Below are 23,672 nucleotides of genomic sequence, written 5' to 3' on the forward strand. Positions count from 1 at the left end.
ATAGATAGATAGATAGATAGATAGATGGAAAATAGGCCTTGACCTCTCGGTGAAAACTACAAATCACGCAATAAAGAGAATATGAATTTAATGACCACAATTGTAATTTGTTATGTCAAAACAGTGCAAAATAGGTCAAATTAAAGTAAAACAACAAACATGCATATGAACAAGCTATTGTGTGTTTCAACAGCTCAGACTGGATACACAAGCACACTGATATTTATAACAGCCCCATTGCGCGCGCGCGCACACACACACAGACACACACACACACACACACACACACACCCACCGCTGATTGGCTGGAGCGGCGGCAGGCGGAAGTCGAAGGCGCGCGGGGATTCCCCGAGGGAAGTTCCAGCTCATTGTAAAACATACAAAATGTTCATCTGTACGAAATAGTTCATTTCCTCCTGTTAAACGCGTACATATACGTGTAGCAGCGTCGCGATGTCCAAACTGCGCTTAGCTTTATGCGTTTGTGCTGTTTCGGAGTGAAGGTAAGACGCCAGTGCTGCACACTAATGAGTGCACTTACTTCATTCACTTCACTGTGTTCAAATATGAGGATGTTTCGCTTTTGCTTTTAGTTTGTCGAAAACGCCTCAGGTTGTCTGTCATTGGGAAGTTTGGTTGTTTGTTGTTATATTTCTGTTTCTTACTTGTTTTACTAATAGGAAAAGTGTAAAGTTTGCTGGAAAACTTTTTGAACACACACCATTTGTTGTAGTATCTAGGCCGGGGCTAGTTGTCACAAGGTCTATATTTTAATTACGCTTTGCGTCAAAACTCCAGTTACACAAATGCTTGTTTTGCATTATCATCATGTTTTCATCTGTTGGCTAACAAGTGAGCACAATAGGCAAGAGAAATGAACTTGAACTGCAATTATTGTACATAAATGTCAGATTAGGGCAGGCTGTCACATGTGTTTTGATTGATGTTGGGATTTTATACAATATTAATCGGACAGAACAGTGGTGTGTTATTTTGGCATGTTGCCTTTTACATTTCCGCTTTTTAAAGAAGAGTTTTGTGTGTAAGAAGAGCTTACAATAGGTTCTTTAATGTCAAGTTCCCATTGTGACAACTTACCCCATATAGACAATGTGTGTCAAACTAGCTGTATGTTTTGTCCTGGGCAATGATGGTGGAATATGTTTTTGAAGACAAGACTTTAAGGGTTGTATCTAAGAAATTGGCTTTAAGAAACAAACTTAGTTTGCGAAATATTGACTGGAATAAATGTGTGACAACTAGCCCCGGCCTTCCGACAGAGCCAGAAATGACTTGCATTAAAACTTTTATGTTAAGCAAATTTATTTAGGCAATTTTAAATGATTCCTCATGCTTGTATAAGTGGTTTCGCCACGTCATCATGTGTGACATTTCTCTGCATGTTTGGCAAGACTATACTGTACTTAATCTGAATCTAACATTGTTATTATGACTAACTGCATGCATGTTACTTAAAAGTTACAAAAAATCAGTCTATTCTTCACCAAACCTGTGAGCTTGCAGTGTGAAATGTAAAAATAAGATAGAAAGACAAACTGAATTTTTAAAATAAGCCATGCACATGTATATACATGTAAAGTGTTTAAGCAGAAGCCTTTAGATTAAAAAGTTGAAACAAACTTTTATAAATAAATTAATTTGAGTGTGTTGAGTGTGTTTGAGTAAACAGTGTAAATGTATATAAATATAATACATTTATTTAGCATGCTACATTTCTGCTTTTACAAGAAAAAAGCCTACAATAGATTGTTTAATGTCAAGGTATTACCCCATGCGTCAAAATTAGTTATTTTATGTTTTCTAATTTAATATTTGTAATAAATAACAATATTTACATTAAAACACTAATGTAGACCAGGTGCAGGAAAAATAAATGACTTTCCATTGACACACTCAGTGACTTTTGTCACGCTATCAAGTTTATCACATTCATGTGATGTGGGCATAATATGAGATGTTAAACTGGGATCTTATGCTTTTAGTGTCTCTATAAGCACGACTGGATTTGAAAATATGTGACCCTGGAGCACAAAAGCAGTCTGAAGTCGCTGGGGTATATTTGTAGCAATAGCCAAAAATACATTGTATGGGTCAAAATTATAGATTTTTCTTTTATGCCAAAAATCATTAGGATATTAAGTAAAGATCATGTTCCATGAAGATATTTTGTAAATTTCCTACTGTAAATATATCAAAACTTCATTTTTGATTTCGCCAAGAAGTTCATTTGGACAACTTTAAAGGTGATTTTCTCAATATTTAGATTTTTTTGCACCCTCAGATTCCAGATTTTCAAATAGTTGTATGTCGTCCAAATATTGTCCTATCCTAACAAACCATACATCAATGGAAAGCTTATTTATTCAAATCTCATGACCCTTATGACTGGTTTTGTGGTCCAGGGTCACATATGTGTGTTGATGAAGCTTGTGTGTGTTTGTAGGCGTTACTGACAGGCCCAGTGCTAATCTCACTCCTCTGAGTTAAAGAAGGGGTGTGTAAGTGTTTGTGTGTGCCTGGGACTAGGGCCCGGGACCGCCCTGTTCGGAATGTTACTGAAGACCCCGGAATGGACAGGACCATCAGTGAGCAGCTCAACAAAGCCTTCGACGCGTACCGTAAAGTTTCTATCGAGAAAGAGTCGGCCAGAAAGGAACTTCAGGATAAGGTGCCGTTTGTGAGCTATCGGCTCCATCAGAAGCGTTGTATTTGACTCGATCTGCCGTGCGTGAGAGTGGGCAGATACTAACCTATTGCTTTTGCAGACCGAGCAGTATCAGCGGCACACTCAGCAGCTGGAGAGAAAGATAGAGGTGCAGGCGAAGACCATCTCACATCTTAAAGCTGAGCTCAGCTCCCTTCGTAAGCATGCGTCAGGTTGGAAATGCCTTTTCTCTTTACATCTCCGAAACTAAGTGGCACACAAGACTGACCCATGTATATTTACTGAAAGGAGAGGAATTGCCTTTATTGATTTTTGCAAGTCTTCCTTGACTGTAAAACATGTTATTAGAGTGCCCTGCTTTAAATGATACTAGGAAATGGTTTTACTTATAAAGTACATTAATTAACTTTTTTTTTTTTAAGTTTCTCCTGTATATAATAGTTTTTATTTATTTATTTTTTAATATTTAAAATGGTGAAAATATTATTATTTTTTATATTTAATTAATTTATTTTGTATATTTGATATATATTTTAAATATTATTGTTTAATAATTTCATAATTTCATAAATATAGCCTCTGATGCTGATATGGTATAAAATGATAAATATGAATTATTCACAGTATATTCACAGTTGCAGACAGATTAAACTGTCTGTAAATCAACTTAGAAGCATCAAATGAGGCAGTGCACACACCTAATTTGTTTATTATGTTTATTATTATTTCCACATTGTCATATAATAGTAAAGTCATTAAAACTGTCAAGTAACTCAAATATTAATACGGGAATTATCTGCTGTTCAAACTTCTTCAAAATCGGCACCCATTGTCTAGATTCTCTGGACAGTCAACTTCATGAGGTGCTTTTTTGAAATTGTTTTATTTGGTATTTAGACACAATTTATGTTTATCTACAAAACAAAATTCAAGTGATTAAGCAGAAGCCTTTAGATCAAATGGTTTAAATATAAACTTTCATAAATTCATTTGAGTGTGTCCAAACTTTTGACTGATAGTGTACATTGTGCAAAGACAAATGGAAATAAAAGATTAAAAGAAAAATATTATGTATATAATGCATTTATATATATATATATATATATATATAATACATTTATATATTTATTAAATTTATAAAAATATAATACATTTATTAGCATTATTTTCCTTTGTCACACTCTTTAGTCACATTTTAATATGGTACAATTTGATTGTGCGTTACATGCCGTGCTCAGTATGAGTGGCAAATTTTTCTAGAAATCATTCCAATTAATGTATTTCTTACATTTTCATACTGTAAATTTATTTTTAAATGCACATGTTAAATCATTAAATTAGATTGTATGTTACATGCTTAGTGTGAGAGTAGCATGCAAAATGCACAGTTGTTACCGATCACATGCACGCTTTGATGTGACGACTGATCTTGTTATTGTTGATGAGTTTGACTGTGATAACGTGGCCGTGCTTTTTTTTTTTCAGGGGAGGTCTGTGAGCCTGCGTACAGAAAACAGGAAGCAGAAACCTTGTCACCTAGCGATCATCGCTCTGACAACCCGTCCAGTTCCCACAGGACTAACCATTTCCTAGTGGGTGTTTTCTCTTATAAAGGGATGTGACTCTGGCCAATGTTCGATTTCAGAGTTTTGCATTTCCTCTCGGTGACTTGCAACATTTTGTCCAAACACAACAAAATGCACCATGTTGTTTTTTCCAGTTATTGTGCAAATGCACATTTGGTTGTGATGTAATTGTTCTGAACGGACTGAAAGGACCGTGACCCCAGACCTCCCAGCCTTTATATTGTGTTATCATCGTTAACCGCCTGTAAGCACAGACAAACCTAATAGCTAAGTTTGCCGTGCTTTGCTAGTTATCCACAGTTCACTCGAGGGTTAAGTTGTGAGAAATGTGCGAAAAAGATGTAGTTCTCTTTCTTCACAGTTTGATATCATTTTTCATCGCTGTCTGTCCATAGTGAGAATGTTTCTCTAATTGAATCCAGTGTGATAATTCTTCTCAATTGTTTGAATCTATACACGTTTTAACCCACAGGGGGCACTAGAGCACAACGCTTTCCTGTGCTCCAGCAGATCTCTAAACAGTGAGAATTGAGTTCACTCCTATGAAAGGAGGTGTCACTTTCTTTTAGATAACAGTTGCTGAACGATATAGACATAACAGTTTGAAATGAGTACTTTCTCCTTTTCCTGAGCTTAATCTTGGGTAGATAATGGCTTCCATTCAAGATCTACAGTGGGCTGAACCTGTAAATGTAACAAAGTATGTTATTCTATAGCAAATGCATTCAAAGGCGCCATAATTAAGGGAGTGGGAAGTTTTGTGATGAACTTGTACAGACTTTGGAGCTTATTAAAGGACTTTTTAGAAGTATTTTCTGCTGGGTGAGTCATACAAAATGCTTTAGGTTGAGACATTATTTTCACAACAAGTAAGCACATATCCACCCAGTCCTCTTTAACTGTAATGCAAAAAATTCTCATGTTCATTAATGTTGTTAAAATAAATAATATAAATTGTCAAATATCTATATATCATGGTAGAATTGGTTGTTCTGTCTTAAATGCTTATTTAAATATAATATTATTTATAATATATTATTTAATTAAGTATTTTAATATAATATATTTGTATTAATATTTTACTGTATTACAGTAAAAATTATGTATATATATATATATAGTTTTTTTTTTTCATTAAAAAATCTTCAAAAAAATTCAAAGGCAAGGCAAGTTTATTTATATAGCACATTTCATACACAATGGTAATTCAAAGTGCTTTACATAAAAGGAAGTAAAATAATCATTAAAAAATCACAACAATAAAACGGAACTTAAAAACTTAAAATTTAAAAAAATCAAAAGTAAAATACATTATGGTAATGCAAATTTTGGAGGGCAATGTTATTTGTTTATTATTTGTAAAAGGAATATTGTTAAATTATTGTATACAATTCATTGAAGTATTATTATTTTTATTATTAAGACTATTTAAAATCGTATTATTCTTGAGTTTGCGATGAATATAGCCTTTGAGGTTGAAATGATGAATAAATCCAAACTAAATGGTATGCTTGGTATACACTATAAAACTAAGATTAATTTGACTAGAGATCTGGTCAAGCACAGGAAAGCGTTATGTTAAAAAAAATATCTAAAGAAAAATGCATTATGGTAATGAGAATTTTGGAGGGGAATGTCATTAACTGTAATGAAAATAATGTTACAATGGAAAAATCATAGTGGCCATAAAAATAGGCTTCATTTTATGTAGTAAAATTAATATATATAAAAATATATATTAAATATATAGATATATAGGGGGTTATATGTGTATATAGATAGATAGGGGGTTATCCTATCCTACTGAAAATATGTCTGAATCTATATATTTAGAATTAATGTTTGGAAACGGTTTTGTCATTCTGTGTATCTTTTTGTTCTTGTGCAGATAAACGAACCCACAGAGTATTCTAGGATGCTTCCCCATACGATATCTGCTGCCTGTGAAATGAAGAGGTACATGAATCATATCGCTTTAAAAATCCATTTTTAATGAAGGATTTTACACTTCAGTCCCATGGGCACCCAGACAAAAGGTTTAATCTTGAACTAAAACAACTGATTAACAGCTCTGTAGAGTTTGTTTATTGGAATTAGCAGGTCAGTATTATTCTTGCAGAATATATCTTGTATAATATCTGAATAACATCAAAGGAAAAAGCTAAACTGATCCAGCAAAAACACCCCTGATGCCACGTGCTCATTAAATACTTATGCATTTCCACTGATGTGGGATCAGTTTGGAAAAAGCGGAGGTGAACATGTCTGCATGTTCGTAAATGTCATGTTATATGACATTCAGAAGTGGGGAGGATAAGTTTATAGTTTATGGCTTTTATGGTTTAGGTTAACCAGGGCTTATAGGGGAAAATGTTACCGAAAGTGAAAAGGATGGCCTAGATATTTAAAATATGGTGGTAAAATGACCCCATAATGAATAATATTTTTTTTGTGGTGGGTGAAAATATTTTGTACACGGTTTTCAATGTTGCAGACATGTAGAAAATGAATGAAAATGAACCGAAAACACAATAGGCATCTCATACACACATAGTGCACATTACAAATCAGATGTTTTTGGTGTTGGATTAATAAATACACACACACACACACACACACACACACACACACACACACACAAAAAGCTGTGTGTGTGTGTAGCACTTAATGCTTAATCAAATGACTTGTATGTGTTGTGTATATAGATAGATATATAGATAGAAAGAATATAACAGCCTTAAATGCCTTATTGGTTTATACCTATTCTTCTAATTTTTTAAGTTTTATAAACTTCATATTTTAATATATTTATGTGAAGTGTATAAAACTGTTCCCAAAAAGTTAAAAAATAAAGTGTTTCCTTTTAAAGTTTACATTTTGGCACATTTAAAAGAGTTCCCAGAGGAGTGTGAGTCACTAGATATTCTGGATAAAATAATAGTTTTTTTTTTTCTTCTAATCTTAATGATGTTGTTGTTTTTAAATCAGTATTATTTTGAAAGACCCTCAGCAACATTTGACTTCTTTTTCTCTTTCGATTAGTGAGAATGTACTGGACACTTGGCAGGAAATCCAGGGGACTTTCCAGAGGATTCAGACTCTAACCAGAAGGCAGAAAGATCACCTGAAGCGAATACACAAAGGAAATGAGACCGCTAATGGTAAAGTCATTTTTTAGAAACTAATCTGAAATTTCGTACTAATATCCTTTATTAAATTATAGCTGTTATACCTCCTCACCCAAGCACATTTCTTTCCATTCTAATTAAATTAGGTAAAATACAAACTGTGGAGTTACGATTACTTTAGAAATGTCACAACAAATTAGTAATTATATAGCTAGTAGTGTAATGCAGCATACTAGTAATTATACATTTCATTGTTTGTTCTTTCCCGCAAATTAAAAGCAGAAATAATTGACGCAAAGCCATGGTGTAAGGGCTTTTTGCTCCAATGACCTCTGACCTCCACGCAGCATTAAAATAAACTGAGCAGATGAGCATGTTCAATTATCACTTTGATAAATGTTGTTTTGAAGCAGCACACTGTTACACAATTATGTGTCCTCTGTGAAATCACTTGGAAAATAATACGCCAGTAAGATGTATTTTTGCAAAGCATGATGGAAAGTATGTGGAAAAGACAGTGTGTTTTTGCCCCATGGAACGTCCATACGTATTAAATGTAATCAGGGGTGTTTGCTCTGGAAAGCATTAATAATAGCTGATACTATTGCTCATACTCCGGGTTAGGGCCGGATTAGGGAAAACCCTAAATACATCAGTAATCGCCATGCAAGGGTTTCTGTAGGTCTTAAAAAGTCTTTAAAGTCTTTTAAATGAGAGCAGAAAGTCTTAAATGCATAAAGCCAAGGCATTAAATGTTGCATGCACTGCAAAAACTGAATACCTTCCTCAGTATTTTTGTCTTGTTTTCCAGTACAAATATCTTAAAACCCTAAAATCAAGATACATTTACTTGAGATGCAAAATGAAGATATGAAGTCACAAAATTAAGTGAGTTTATGGTTAAAATGAGAACAAATATCTGTCCATGGTGCATGAAAACTTGTTTTCCTTCGAATTAAGTTTTTTTTCTGAACCTATTAGAATGCATTTTTATCATAAAAGCATAGAATAACTTAATTTTGATCAATGTCTCAGAAAGACTTTTTGTCATTTTGCTTGATCTTTAAACATTTGCACCGAACAAGTAAAAAAAAAATTCACATTGTTATCAAAAGGTACAGTAAAAGTTATTTCCATATTCCACTGGTTGAGAGCGGAGATTTATTTTTTTATTTTTTTATAAAATTGAATTAAAAATGGTGCTCTCAGTTGATTAAACAAATTAACTAATTAATCACACATTATTTCTGAAATTAATCCTGATTAATCCCACCTAACATTAAAGTTTTTAAATATACTTTTATATTGCAATAATTTCACATTCAAACTTCAAATTAATGTAGAAACAACATACAGTATATTTTTAATATTTGTTTAATGGCATCTTTTTTATGACTGAAGGCAAGTATCACTGATAATAATACTACTGATGTCTCTATTAAGTTGTTTGTTTTTTTTCCTAATATTTAACCATTAACTATAGCCATTTAACATTACAGTATAATTGAGAGCTATCATTTATTAGACTTTAAAAAATAACAACTTCTAATTTAAGTGAACTTAAAACAATCTTCACTTAAACCCATTATAATAAATGTCATATTTAGCTACCTAAAAATTTTGCTACATCGCAGCAGCTGGTTATGAGTTTATTTTGGCTGCTTTTAGAGCTGCTGCTGCTGAACATGACACGGATCTGACACGCATCCTATTTTCTCACAACTCTTTACCTTTTCTGGCGTGCTTCAGGTCTTAACGTCTCTACTAATGAGCTGAGGAGTTGAAACGGGTGTGTTAGATGAGGGAGACAGTGCTGGGCTGCTCCGGACATTTTTGAAAACCACTGCATTTCAGAGACATGTTCTTAAATGTAACTCATATATAACAAATACTTATGCATGCACAGTTTTAAGGCAGCTTTAATCGCCTTGTTGGTAACTTCATGACTTAACTGACGACATAATTACGACACTGCATGCTCGTAGTTTCTTTTGCACTTTAATATGAAATGATATACAGTGCGCTACTGCATTTGTGCATGTAATTGAAGAGCATGTGCTACGAGCACAGTATACCTACCGCCTGACAGGACAGGAAAAATTGTTTTTACTGACATATGGCCTGACAACATCTCATCTGACTGTGCAGTTCATTGTTGTTCTGCTGAAGCCACCTGAATCTTTCCGCGCTCGTTTGACTCGCATCTGGTGTTGAGATGAAGTTGGAGTGCACGTCTGAAAGTCTCCCGTTTGATGTGGTCGTAAAGTGGTTCTGCGTCTATGGCAAGCCGTTTTGACTTTTATTCATTCTCAGGATATGAATTCTTGATATCAACAATTCAATTTTTACTAGTTAAAATGTTAATTCTTGATGTCAGGAATTAGATTTCTACTAGTTAAAATGCTAATTCTTGATATCAGGAATTACATTTCAACTAGTAAAAACTATAATTCTTGATATCTGTAATTGTATTTTCACTAGTTAAATGTCACCATAGGCTGCCATTCAAAATCAATTGTTGATATCAATAATTAATTTCTTACTAGTTGAAATTCCAATTTCACATATAAGAAATACAATTCTTACTAGTACAAACCTTTATTTTTGATATCAGTAATCACATGGTTACTAGTACAGACGTCTATTTTTGATATCAAGAATTTAATTGTCATTAGTGACGATGTTAATTTCTGATATCTGAAAATGTATTTCTGATATCAACAGTTACGTATTTACTAGTAACCATGTGATTACTGATATCAAAAATAAAGGTTTGTACTAGTAAGAATTGTATTTCTGATTTGTGAAATTGGAATTCAACAATTGATTTTGAATGGCAGCCTATGGTGACATTTAACTAGTCAAGAATTATAGTGTTTACTAGTTGAAATGTAATTCCTGATATCAAGAATTAGCATTTTAACTAGTGAAAATTGAATTGTTGATATCAAGAATTAACATTGTTACTAGTAGAAATCTAATTCCTGATATCAAGGATTAACATTTTAACAGAAATGAACATTGTCACTAGTGACAATTAAATTTTTGATATCAAGTATTAAATTGTTGATATCATGAATCGACGTCTGTACTAGTAACCATGTGATTACTGATATCAAAAATAAAGGTTTGTACTAGTAAGAATTGTATTTCTGATTTGTGAAATTGGAATTTCAACTAGTAAGAAATTAATTATTGATATCAACAATTGATTTTGAATGGCAGCCTATGGTGACATTTAACTAGTCAAGAATTATAGTGTTTACTAGTTGAAATGTAATTCCTGATATCAAGAATTAGCATTTTAACTAGTGAAAATTGAATTGTTGATATCAAGAATTAACATTGTTACTAGTGGAAATGTAATTGCTGATATCAAAAATAACAATTGTTACTAGTAGAAATCTCATTCCTGATATCAAGAATTAACATTTTAACTAGTAAAAATTTAATTGTTGATATCAAGAATTCATATCCTGAGAATGAATAAAAGTAAAAACGGCTTGCCATAATGCGTCTAAATAAACGCAATTCTTGTCAAGAAAAAAAAGAGACAGAAGCAGCAGTTGTGAGTGGGGTGGCCAACACTAGCTCCGCTATTGCGTTAAATATCTTTAACGCGTTAAAATGAAAAGATTAATTGCCTGCATTAACGCACTAATTTTGACAGCACTAATTAAAAAGTAATGGAAATCTGTTGGAAGTTGTTCTTTACTTGGTCTTCAAAGGGTTTTAACAGTGTTTTAATAAAACCCTGTCATGCAATAAAAACACTTTAAGGACCAAAAAAGCTACACTTGGCAACCATCTGCAACACTGTGTTTTATAATTCTGGTTTTACAAATGAAAAGTCCTTTTGGATACATCACAAAACAAGAACAGTAAAAATAACAGATTTATTGGCATCACTGTGGATATGCTGTCAGGTTAATTTAATTATTATGGAAATAATCATCACCAATCATTTGAGCAAACTTTTGAGAAGAGGTAAAACAACAAATTACACGAGTAGATCCCTCTAGCCAGATTAAAAAGTATATACTTTTATGCAAAAGGAGATGTTATGTAGACTGTCTAAGCCGGTGTTTTCCATACAATGATAGTGGATGGTGATATATAAATTCAAGCTCTGTAAGAGTAGTCAGTATGAATTATTTGCTGTATTTTCTGTCTTCTAAAACCATATGATCTTTTCCTCTTTTGTAGTTCTCAAATTTGGGGTTCATATTTAATATTGATGCATTGCAGATGGTCTTGCGGCATGCAAGAATTAATGCTGTTTGCAGTCAGTGATGTCAAAACTATGCTGCAGCAGAGAAGGACAATTAACAGCGAAAGAGCTTAAATTAAATATCATAATTTTATGGTGTTTTTTTGTCACTTTGGGGCTTTAAATGATATATTACCATTTACTTTTGTTATGTCGAAAAGAGCAGCTCAGACATTCCACCAAACATCTTTTTGTTTCACTGAAGAAAGAAAATCAAAATTCTGAAATAATAGTAACAAATATTTATTATAATCTCTCTCCTCACAGAGATCTTGCTGCTCTTTTTAGAAAAAACGTCTCCATCATTTACAAGGAGGTTGAATTATGAATGTTGGTAATTGAATCTGAGCCACGCTCTGATTATGATTTCATAATGTTACATTACTAGCTCCACGTGCCTTCTCAGTGTGATCACAGACTTTGATCAGAATGCTTCGGAGGTGAATTTCGAGCTCTGAAGTTGATTTCTGAAGTTGATTTTGAGCAATGGTAGCGGCTGACGCAGTTGTTATGGTAGAGCAATTCTCACTGCATTGTTTGGTGCTGAAATTGACAGTTCCTCATTAATAGTCAGCGTTGCATGGTGTGCATATCACTGCTGTGCTTTCTTTGCATTTGCATACTAATGTGCTCATATATATATATGGGCAAGAGAGAGACTGACAAGAGAAAATGCTTGATGTCTTAATACTAAACCACAACCGGTTTGTCTTCGGGTTCTGAATGCAAGGAAAATTTGAGATTTTTCTCCACCATTTCCATGAGGCCCATTTCCATCTGTTTGATTAATAGATGCGTTTGCATTATTTTGTTCATTTAGCAAACACTTCTATGCAAAGTAACTTTGACTTACCGTTACAGCTTGTGATGGTCAAAAAGTGTTTATTGTTTAAGTGAGCTTAAAGCAGTCATTCTTAATTTAAATTTTAAAGTTTTATTGCACCAGAAAAAAGTTATTGATGCAGTAAATACATGATACTACATGTACTGATTATTTCACAGACTCTTTCAAAGATTTGATGCCACTTTCCTGGAAAACGTTGGCAAAAACTGCAGTGATTCGTTCTTTCTTTTAATATGCATTTACATTTAAGTTAAAAAAAGGCATAGAAACAATTTTCAATTAGAAATTGCTAGTATTTTTCACAAATAATTATAAAGAATCCGCAAGTAATGCTTTGAATTAAGCGTAAAATTTTGAAGCATATAGACTGAAGTAGTATTTTCTTGTAACATGTTTTTAACGTTTTATTTGTTTTATAGTTTTATTTACAACTTTGAAAAATAAGATTTTACAGTGTGCATTTAGCAGGACCATTTATCACACAATAGGCATTGCGATGTGTAAGTGTGGTAAACAGTAGTGTTGCATTGCACTTTTAGTTCAAAAGATCAGTGAAAATATATTTTTCATGATTCGAACGCTGGTGTTGGATAAATGCATTTCTGTCATGACAACTCTCGGAGGGATTGGCATGGCAATGTACATGACAATGTTAATGTATTTGGTCTTGGCGGAATAGATCTGCTACGCTGCTGCTGCTGCGGCAGAGCAAGTACCGAGACTTGCTACTGCCAATACATCCACAACATGCTGCTGTGAGCATGTAAGAAATATTGCTGCTGCAAATATAACATACATGAAATGACCCCATATAGCATAGATCTATACAGGTGGAGCTGGGGAAGGTGAAGGGTTTCTGAAGCAAGCTGCAACTGCTACGGCAAGCACTAGTCATATATTTGAATGTTGAGCTCATTGGCTACCGATACAGGAGAGTACCAATCAGCTGTGCCATGTGATAATGATGTCATTAGGTCAGACTGAGTTACACCTATCGGATTGCGCCATCTAGAGTTTCATGCCAGAACTCTGTATAAACGTTTTGTTGGTTTCCTATCTGTTTCCAGAGCAGTTTTCCATGCCCATCCAGTGCACCGAAGACACAGCAGAAAAGGCCGAGGTTCCTTTTTCCTCACCGCTGAGGTCAGAGGTCAACAATACTTCGACCTTCACATCCCTCGCGTCACGTGGCGTCAGTCCAGACGGACCGTTTTTTGATTCCCTAAGAGGCCTGAGTGTGAGGTTTCCCCCGAGCACAGACGATGAGTACGACTTTCTCAACAGTACGCCGGATAAACGGGTGGACCTGCCCCTGCACAAGCCGGACCTGGGAGACCACATGCACACGTTGAGGGAGAAGTCTTATCCGTCATACTCCGCACCCTCTATATCCACTCACACATCTTCGTCTTCTGAGTCGCACGAAAATGTACGAGGACCCCAACAGGTAAGATGACAGCCAGGAATGCCTTGAAAGTTGCTTGGTAACTTTATTAAAGGAATAGTTCACCCCAAAAAAATGCTGCAAATATTCTCACCCTCAGGCCATACTACATGTAGATGAGTTTGTTTCTTCATCAGAACAGATTTGGAGAAATGTAGCTTTACATCACTTGCTCACCAATGGATCCTCTGCAGTGAATGGGTGCCGTCAGAATGAGAGTCCAAACAGCTGATAAAAACATCACAATAATCCACAAGTAATCCACACCAATCCAGTCCATCAGTTAACATCTTGTGAAGCCAAAAACTGCGTGTTTGTAAGAAACAAATCCATTAAAGTCTGTGTAAAGACAATTATTTCTAAAGACGTTATAAAAGTTAGAAATGTATTGCTGAAAACATGATACAAAGACTGTGAACTATGTAGTACTGAATTGTGGAGTTAGGCTGTTAAACAGTTTTTCACAATTTTTGTGTTCAGGATTTTTTGGGCGGTGCTGAAATCATGTCTCGATGACGCACTGGAGCCACTGAGCATGACCCCTCTCTCCTAACGCTATAAGAGGTGTGTTCGATTTGAAGCGGTACTTTGATGTCATACGCTGATCGTTCTGCGCAGCGCTGCTTCAATCCGAACACACCTAATAACTAGAGTGCATTAGAGTGGTTTGCCCGCTCAGTTGGGAGTTACTGTCAGTACCGTTAGTTACTACAGCCTACAGTTTACTAGCTAACTATGCCTTCGTCACATAATTGCACATTACCTGGTTGATCATTTACAAAACAGCTCGGTCTCCTTATTTAAATTAATCTGCTAGAGGGAGCATCTATTCAGGTTGTAGCGGTATTTGACGGTTGAGAGAGACGGCAGCTTTCCTGCGAGTGGACACACTCCCAGCGTTTGAGAGCTTATTTTTTCAAGATTTTGATACCTTATTTTATTTACTTGGCAGTTTTTTTTATCATTCAAATTTGGCTGGGTGGTTAATACATTTTTCTCTGGTGTGACAAACTCAGAATATTTAATATTCTAATATATAATATTTAATATTGCTTTCCACGGACTTTAAGATGTTTTTAACTTTAAACCATTGCAGTCCATAATCCATAATAATGCTTCCTCCAGTGAAAAAGTTCATCCCCTGTTATCCTCTCACATCAAAGTCACACCAAATCCACCAACATAATTGTTTAGAACTGTTTTGGCCTGTAAACGGTGCTTGATCTGTGCATATTTCTCTCCTGATTCAGACGAGACAACTTTTTCACTGGAGGAAGCTTTATTATAAATTATGGACTCATATTTTAGCCGGTTTGAAGTTAAAACGTCTTGATGGATTTGTTTCTTACAAACACACAGCTTTTGTCTTCTCAAGATGTTAACTGATGGACTGGAGGGGTGTGGATTATTGTGATGTTTTTATCAGCTGTTTGGGCTCTCATTCTGACGGCACCCATTCACTGCAGAGAATCACACATCCTAGATGGCCTGATGGTGAGTAAATTTACAGCAAATTTTCAGCAAACTAATCCTTTTAAGAGGTAAAAATATCACCAGAAACATTCTTATAGCTGTAATGTTCCATAGGTGGTGTGGGATTGTCTGAATGATGAAGAAACAAACTCATCTACATCTTGGATGGCCTGAAGGTGTGTAAATTTAAATTTTTATGTGAACTATTCCTTTAAGAAGTGCAACATTATATGGTGTTGCTTAAATTGTAAGAACAATTATCTAAGTGATGTGAGCAACATACAACCGTCTGCATAAAAAAATATCTGTAACAGCAGTCATTTATAAGATTTTTCTCACCCAGCCAGGTTAAATTTGGAAACTTTACATTGGATTTGGCTAATGTCACTCATAAAAGATATAGTCTTTTTTGGGGAGCATTTTAAAGTCGAAACTCCAAAACCAAGTGAGCTGCCTTCATGTTTACTGCCTACATAGGCAGCATCCTAACTGCAATGCTAATCCATGTGCTACACAAATAGCGTTCTTTATGTGAAGTGCACAGGAGATGATTGCTTACAGTAGAGTTTGAGGTCACCATTCTAATCTAATCTACGAATTTGGTTAATTAGCATTGAAATACACAGCACTCTGAAATTTTGGTTAAAATTGTACATTTTTAATTAGAATGCATTTTCAGTCAATGCCAAAACGTTTTGTTTTAATTAACATTTCTCTTGAAAATGTTTTCAAGGAAGTTAATCCAAATTTAATTGTAGAGTATTTTGGAAAAATGGGTCTTAAATTTTGATAACTCCAGTATGGTTTTCACCATGAAAACCAAAGTGTAAAAAAGTTGCGCACATCCCACAAACCCACACAGGGCTCAGGTGCAGCCCTGTGACAAAAAAAAGTCAAACTATAGCAAAAATACAAACGTATTGTCCGCACACTGATATAACTGCTTCATAAGAATAATTTATTGCAACGTTTCGACCATCAGGTCTTCGTCAGGCACAAATTACGTGAACTGAGGTACAACTATTTATAAGTAGAAGGTGGTCATCCTAATTAGACACGCTCAATCACTATGCAGGTACTCCCACAAAAACGATAAGAAAAAACAGAGAGCGAGAGAGAACGAGAGAGCGAGAAAGAGCGCGAGAGAGAGAGAGAGGGAAAAAAATGGCAATAAACTCGAATAAAAATACAAATCAATACAGATCAATAATCACTCAAAATATTCAAACAATACTGAAAACAGATGAAGAAATACACACAATCCTATAGAAAATGCTTAATATCAAATTCCTCATTCAACCCAAAAGGTGACAATGTATTTAAAGTATAAATCCAAAAACATTCCCTTTGTAAAAGTTTCCTCTCAAAATCTCCCCCCCTTGACGGTTTTTGTACCTTCTCTGTACCGATATACTGTAAGGCACTAACATTGTGCCCCACTTTGTTAAAATAGGACTGCGTTCAACTCCCGTCCTAATATTACTCCGATGTTCAGTAATGCGGGCGCGTAATGATCTAGAGGTTTTTCCAACGTAAGCGAGACCACACGGACAATGAATAAGGTAAATCACATGTGTAGATGAACAAGTAATTGTACCGCGTATCAGTATGTTAATGAAATTCTACACCCAATGCTGAATACCTAACCGAACAAATCGGGCCATTGCCTGATTGTGTTTCATTGCTCGTAGCACGTAGGCACTGTGTTTGAGATGTATCATCAAATTTACTCTTAGCTTGTTCTATCCATTCCCTACGATAACCACGATGTAGAAATCTTGAATTTTGAGAGGAATCTTTTACAAAGGGAATGTTTTTGGATTTATACTTTAAATACGTTGTCACCTTTTGGGTTGAATGAGGAATTTGATATTAAGCCTTTTCTATAGGATTGTGTGTATTTCTTCATCTGTTTTCAGGATTGTTTGAATATGACCACCTGTTACTCATAAAGAGTTGTACCTCAGTTCACGTAATTTGTGCCTGATAAATTATTCTTATGGAGCAATAAATTATTCTTACGGAGCAATAAATTATTCTTATGGAGCAGTTATATCAGTGTGCGAACAATACGTTTGTATTTTCACCATGAAAACAACCTGCTGGCATGGCGTTAAAAAACAAACCAGGGTTATTGTTTTTAACTAAAACTAAAACCATACAAAAACATTTTTGTTACTTGTAACAAACAAATACAAAATGTTTTTTTTTTAAATAATTTTTCAGTGAGTTGCTAAGGTAACATTTCTCATTTAGTTTAGTTTAACTTGAAGTACTAAAATAACTCAAACTAAATAAACAAGAGCTATATCTAAAAATAATAAATGGTAAAAACCAGAGACATTTGAAGAAAAAAAAAAACACAATAAAATTACTAAAACATTAACTAAAATTAAGATAAAAACAGAAAATATAAAAATTTAATCTAATTCTAAATATTAACAAAAACTATAATATTAGTTCAGTTATACTAAAATAACACTTTTTTTTTGTACTGAGCTCATCGCAATGCATTTTGGGATTGTCTGCAAAGGATACATGGAATTCTGCCACAAAAGATATTTTAGAAGGGATTAGATACAAAATGTTTTTCATTTTATTTCGTTCTGAGCAGAAATCGTAGTTTCAGCTCTGGAGTTTAGCAGCGTCCTTTTCAAATAGTAACCTGTTTTAATGAAATAAAAAAAGTGGTTAATAATGTTCCTTTTAAAATGAGAGAACACTGTGCTGTGGTCAGGTGCAACTCTATATTTACATTACGTATTTGACAACATTGCATTAACAAAGACGACTGCTGTTTGATTGATACCGCATCTCATCGCAGCTCAGTCTTCATGCTACAGAATCAGACTCGTCGACTGCAGTCGGCACTGGACAGGTAAACTTTTCCCCTCATAAGAGTGTGCGGGCAATGAAAGAATTCATGCAACAGGAAGTGGTGTGAATCTGAAAGTTTACCGTGGAAAGGTTTGGTCACTGGTTTTTAGGAGAAATTCCAGTGTTCTGTTGTTTTCAGTTTTTGTTCCTTAAATCATTATTAATCTCTGCATAGAAGACAAATGTCATCAATAAATCTGCTCGTCTTTTTAAAAAGTTGTGTGTTTATGATGCCTTAAAATGCTAGACTGGCATCTCTATAGGTTGTTTTTCATATTTTGACACCTACATAATCTTTTTGATGCTTTAATATTCCAATAATAGTAATTGCTACACTTAATCTAAATGCAGGCAATTATGGCTTTGTCTCAAAATCTAAAGAGCTGCCTACATAGGCGGCATTTTAATGCACCAAAAGCAAAAGATGTTCTACAGGTAAGAGGCATGATTATGATGCCTGTTATGATATTATAATATTCTAGCAGTGCAAATATTCTTTGTAAAGACGACAATCCCATAATGCATTGTAATGAGCATTGGTGTTAACGCATTAAATGCATTTCGTTCAGAACCTAAAAGTGTTGATAAAAAATACTTCAATCTGCCTGAATCTGCTTTACTCTGTATTTGTGTGAGCTATTTATTTTTATGCTTATGGTCTAGTTAATATCATGTAGTTAGCTTAGCAACATGCTAACAGCAAGCTATTGAAATGAATTGATCAAGTCTTCTCTTCATATGAAAAGCCTCATATGAGGTTCAATTTCAGTGACAAGCCCTTGAACGACAGCTACCGTTGTAGACAGAAGATGGCAAGACAGCTCACTAGGTTATATTGTGTATATGGAGAGACATTTGCACTAGTTGAATGTCTATAAAAAAAAAAATTTTTAAAAAATGCCATTATACTACACAAAAATTGACAACGTTGTTATACACAGTTCTTTTCATAAGTTTACATGCTGCATTTTTTTTAATATAGGGATCATAATTTAGTGTTAAATTATAAAATTATTATTATTATTATTAAATTTAAAACGTAATATTAAAATTTAACATGAAATATGTATTATTATTATTAATAATAATAATAATAAATTTAATATGAATTGTTCTTATAATTATTGTTATTATTATTCAATTTAAAATGTAAAATATAAATTATATATTATTATTATTAAACATGAATTATTATTATCATTATTGTTGTTGTTATTATATTATTATGAATATATTTAAAATATTAATATGAAATGATAAAAAAGCATAATAAACAAAAATTGACATGAGAAATATTATACACAATTATATGATATACAAGTTTATATAATCCTTGTGAATATTATTATTATTATATTTAAAAAATATTAATATTATTAACATTACTAGTAGTAGTATTGCCCTGGTGAAGCTATTTGGTCCACATTTATTTTGCATTTATTACACGGGACAAAATATGATTTGAATTTGCATAAATGACCCTGTTCTTAATATGTGACCCTGGACCACAAAACCAGTCATAAGGGTCAAATTTTCGAAAGTAGAAAATTTTTTTTTTTTTACTATGTTTACTTATAATTATTACTATATGTTTTTAGCCATTTGTGGCTGTATGAGTCCCTGGTTTGTCCTGAGCAGTGAAAGCAGAACTCCTTCAGTTCCTGGACGTTCTTTAGCATCTTTGCATCTTCTGCACATTTGCGTTCTACACAACACAATCACAAGCAGTCACTGATATTAAGAACAAGGCAATGCAAACCATATGATCCTGTTCAAATTAAAGCTTTTTTTGTCTTGTGGAATATATGTAAATATCGGTTATTCAGCTTTACTTTTAAATGCTAAACATCTTACAGATTCTGGAAGGGGTGTGTAAACTTACACATTTACAACTGTATATATTTGCAGCTCGTGAAACTGCAGAGGAAATCTAATTAAATGCACATAAGGAAGACATAAAAGAAGCGTATTGTTTTTACCTGTCCATATGGAGAACCGCGAAACTCACACCTATTATGTAAGGCTCACATCTGCACAGGAATTCAGTGCGATTCCATTTAGGATGTCAATTAGGATGTGCTAAGACCACAGAGAGCTGCGAATCACATATTACCTCGTCTTCTGTGTTGTCGTACTATTACACTTGTTTCCGAACTGTTCTTTTTTGCTGTCTTCGAGCTTAATACCTTATCTGTTTTAAGAACAAGGGAAAAAATGAATAGTGTTGTTGGCAAAACATTTCAAATGGAATGGCTAAATTATGAAGTGTAAATCTGGTGTCATCTAAAAAAGAGCCACAAAGAGCATTTTTCCCCATCATGGTGTTTAAAGAAGAAAAAAAAAAACAGTGCTATTTGCAAATGGGCAGATCTTAATAAACGATAACAGACTGATTATGAATTAAGTTGTTTTGTTTATCATATGGGTATGTACAGAATGTCAGACAAGTAAAAAAAAATGCTTGTAGAAAATCTGATGTTTCATTATTATTGTTATTGTATTTGTTGTCATATATAAATAAATATGTAGATATAAAATAGAATAAAATACAAAATGAAAATTATAAAAGAATGTTAAAAATTTAAAACATTTAAAAATGTTAAAATAAAATTTTAAAATTCAATTTATTGTAATAATATTAATAGTAATAATAATAATAATTATTAAAGGCATTAGCTTTTTTGTTTCATTTTCAATCTTGGCTTTTATTTATGTTTTATATATATATATATATATATGTGTGTGTGTGTGTGTGTGTGTGTGAGGTTTAATAATAATAATATAAGTGGCCACAAAGAGCATTTTTCCCCATCATGGTGTTTAAAGAAGAAAAAAAAAAACAGTGCTATTTGCAAATGGGCAGATCTTAATAAACGATAACAGACTGATTATGAATTAAGTTGTTTTGTTTATCATATGGGTATGTACAGAATGTCAGACAAGTAAAAAAAAATGCTTGTAGAAAATCTGATGTTTCATTATTATTGTTATTGTATTTGTTGTCATATATAAATAAATATGTAGATATAAAATAGAATAAAATACAAAATGAAAATTATAAAAGAATGTTAAAAATTTAAAACATTTAAAAATGTTAAAATAAAATTTTAAAATTCAATTTATTGTAATAATATTAATAGTAATAATAATAATAATTATTAAAGGCATTAGCTTTTTTGTTTCATTTTCAATCTTGGCTTTTATTTATGTTTTATATATATATATATATATATGTGTGTGTGTGTGTGTGTGTGTGTGTGGTTTAATAATAATAATATAAGTGGTTTAATAATAATAATAAATATTATTATTATTATTTGTACATTTCTTTTATAATTTTCAGGGAATGTTATCCTGCAGTTTCAGCATATATCTCTAGTCTAGATACTGATGCATGCTGAATAATGTCTTGGCTTTTATTTATTTTATATATATATACATACATACATACATACATACATACACACACACACACACACACACATATATATATATATATATATGCTGAAGATTCTAAAAGAAATGTAAAAAAATTCATATTATAATAAATATTATATTGTATAATATTATTATTATACAACTGTCATATAAAGCTATTAGCTTTTGCATTTCATTTGCACAATTCATTTTTTTTTTTTTTTTATCATCTTCAGCGTATTTTATCCTGCAGTTTGACTGTGTATCTCTAGTCGAGTTACGGATGCATGCTGAATAGTTTAATCTTGGCGCTTTTATTTCCCCATCATTATCTGATGCCAGCTTAACAAATGGATACTTGTCAGTATGGTTGCCTTCATTGCTGTCTAATGTCCTTTGTCTCTGTCCAGCTTGTTTGGACTCCAGACCTCCCGGACTTGTCCGCCCAGGTGCCGGGGACAGACGCTCAGCAGATGAACAGCCGAGAGAAGTGTGCCTTTTGCGAGGATGATGTACCCCCAAATCACATGTATAGCCACCTCAATTCACACTTCAAGAACAAAGCTGGCGATTGACACACGCAGGCAAGGGGCCGCCACCGGACTGAAGCGGCCTTTATTCGTGGCTTTGTTGAGTAGCGCGCTGCCCGTCTGAACACATTTGCTCACGTCCGTCAGTGACACGATGAAGAGAGCGGAACCTTCCGCTGTCATTTATTTAATTAGGAGAACTTTAAACGGTTCATTTTAGGGTGGTTATGTCTTAATTAATCCTTTTAGCTGCATTTTAGTTGGAGGCGTTCCGATGACTGGCAGTTTCACTGTAGAATAAAGACGTGCTTCCTTTTGAAAGTCATTTAATTTGACATGGCAACATAAAAGATAGAGGATGATAAATGCTGTTTATGTGAGCTCAGTCAAACGCCTCACCATTGTACTTTTATTTAAATGCATCCCAACCTAAAGAACACGTAGCTCTCATCTATGCTATGCATATATCAAATAAAAAACAAAATATCAATTTCTAGAATTACTTAACAGTTCTACAAATGTCAGGCAGCTTCAAGCCCTGTTTATGAATATATCACATTTGTATTGCACTTTTCAGGCATAAGTGAAACCGTCACGGGAGCCACATAATAACGGTAACTGTGCAATTTTAAGTCATAAATCCAATTACACAAATGCTTGTTTTCTGTAGCAATGGTTTCAAACACAATGTCTTAAATTACAATCATTTTTTCTGCATCCTTTCCTCCAAACTAAGTTCCAATATCATATTTTTGTAATACTTCTGTTTAAATTGAACACAATAAAACCACACTGACATATATTAAGACAAGAGTCACTGTATAATTGTGTCCTCAGGACAAATGTCAGGCCGGGGCAAGTTGTCACATTTTTAGCACTCTTGTTTTTTATTTTCAGCAACGCAGCTGGTAAATTTAGCAGTGGCTGGAAAAATGTTCCATTGAAGTGTTGTGGAAGTAATAACTCCTAATTGCTTTAATTTGATCACTTCATTTTAATGTGCACCACCTGTATGAGGGAATCTGTTCAGAATGAGAATAATCTTGGATAATTATTTCAACGATAAACACCATCTGGTTTACGAAAGCACTTCTGCACAGGTATTTCAGGTTAATTAAAACTTTGTTTCTACACTAAGTATCCAATATAAGCTCAATTTGTGATTACATGCACAATTATCTTATGATTTATAATGCATTATTTTGTGGCCTGCTTGTTATTATAGGTCTGTTTTAAGGCCATGCAGTTTATTAACATGAATGAACAGGAGTGAAAAGCACTGATATGAATGGAGAAATATTAACTGAACGATTTCTAGCTCACATACTTAATTAGCTGCTCAAATACCTTAAATATCAAAACAATCCTTCATTTTGTCTTCATACAATCACATTATACCTGTAAACTGCAAAAAAAA

The 23,672-nt window shown here is 33.5% G+C and overlaps 1 protein-coding gene across 3 annotated transcripts; it reads left to right on the top strand.

Moving 5' to 3' along the window:
• Positions 1-314: 314 nt before the first annotated feature.
• Positions 315-23,165, top strand: LOC107676285 (TRAF family member-associated NF-kappa-B activator-like). 3 transcript variants are annotated; one of them, XM_016470819.1, is made up of 8 exons: positions 315-503; positions 2,465-2,689; positions 2,787-2,883; positions 4,172-4,278; positions 6,161-6,228; positions 7,315-7,433; positions 13,582-13,961; positions 22,136-23,165. In XM_016470819.1, the coding sequence occupies exons 2-8, from the start codon at positions 2,591-2,593 to the stop codon at positions 22,298-22,300; spliced, it is 1,035 nt and encodes a 344-aa protein (XP_016326305.1). In that variant the 5' UTR covers positions 315-503; positions 2,465-2,590; the 3' UTR covers positions 22,301-23,165. The 3 variants fall into 3 exon arrangements, with proteins under 3 accessions (XP_016326305.1, XP_016326303.1, XP_016326304.1); XM_016470817.1 differs by having other exon boundaries at positions 316-503; positions 2,787-2,898; XM_016470818.1 differs by having other exon boundaries at positions 316-503; positions 2,548-2,689; positions 2,787-2,898.
• The last annotated feature ends 507 nt before the right edge of the window (positions 23,166-23,672 follow it).

Source organism: Sinocyclocheilus anshuiensis, unplaced genomic scaffold, assembly GCF_001515605.1.
Source record: "Sinocyclocheilus anshuiensis isolate Anshui unplaced genomic scaffold, SAMN03320099.WGS_v1.1 scaffold3609, whole genome shotgun sequence".
Classification (NCBI taxonomy): Eukaryota; Metazoa; Chordata; class Actinopteri; order Cypriniformes; family Cyprinidae; genus Sinocyclocheilus; species Sinocyclocheilus anshuiensis.

What these genes read in the sequence shown, in the direction of transcription:
- LOC107676285 (XM_016470817.1), top strand. Translation starts at nt 2,591, where the DNA reads ATGGACAGGACCATCAGTGAGCAGCTCAACAAAGCCTTCGACGCGTAC. An exon ending in ACAGGACTAACCATTTCCTA is followed by an intron (nt 4,279 to 6,160) that starts GTGGGTGTTTTC and finishes GTTCTTGTGCAG; the next exon opens with ATAAACGAACCCACAGAGTA. An exon ending in GCTGCCTGTGAAATGAAGAG is followed by an intron (nt 6,229 to 7,314) that starts GTACATGAATCA and finishes TCTTTCGATTAG; the next exon opens with TGAGAATGTACTGGACACTT.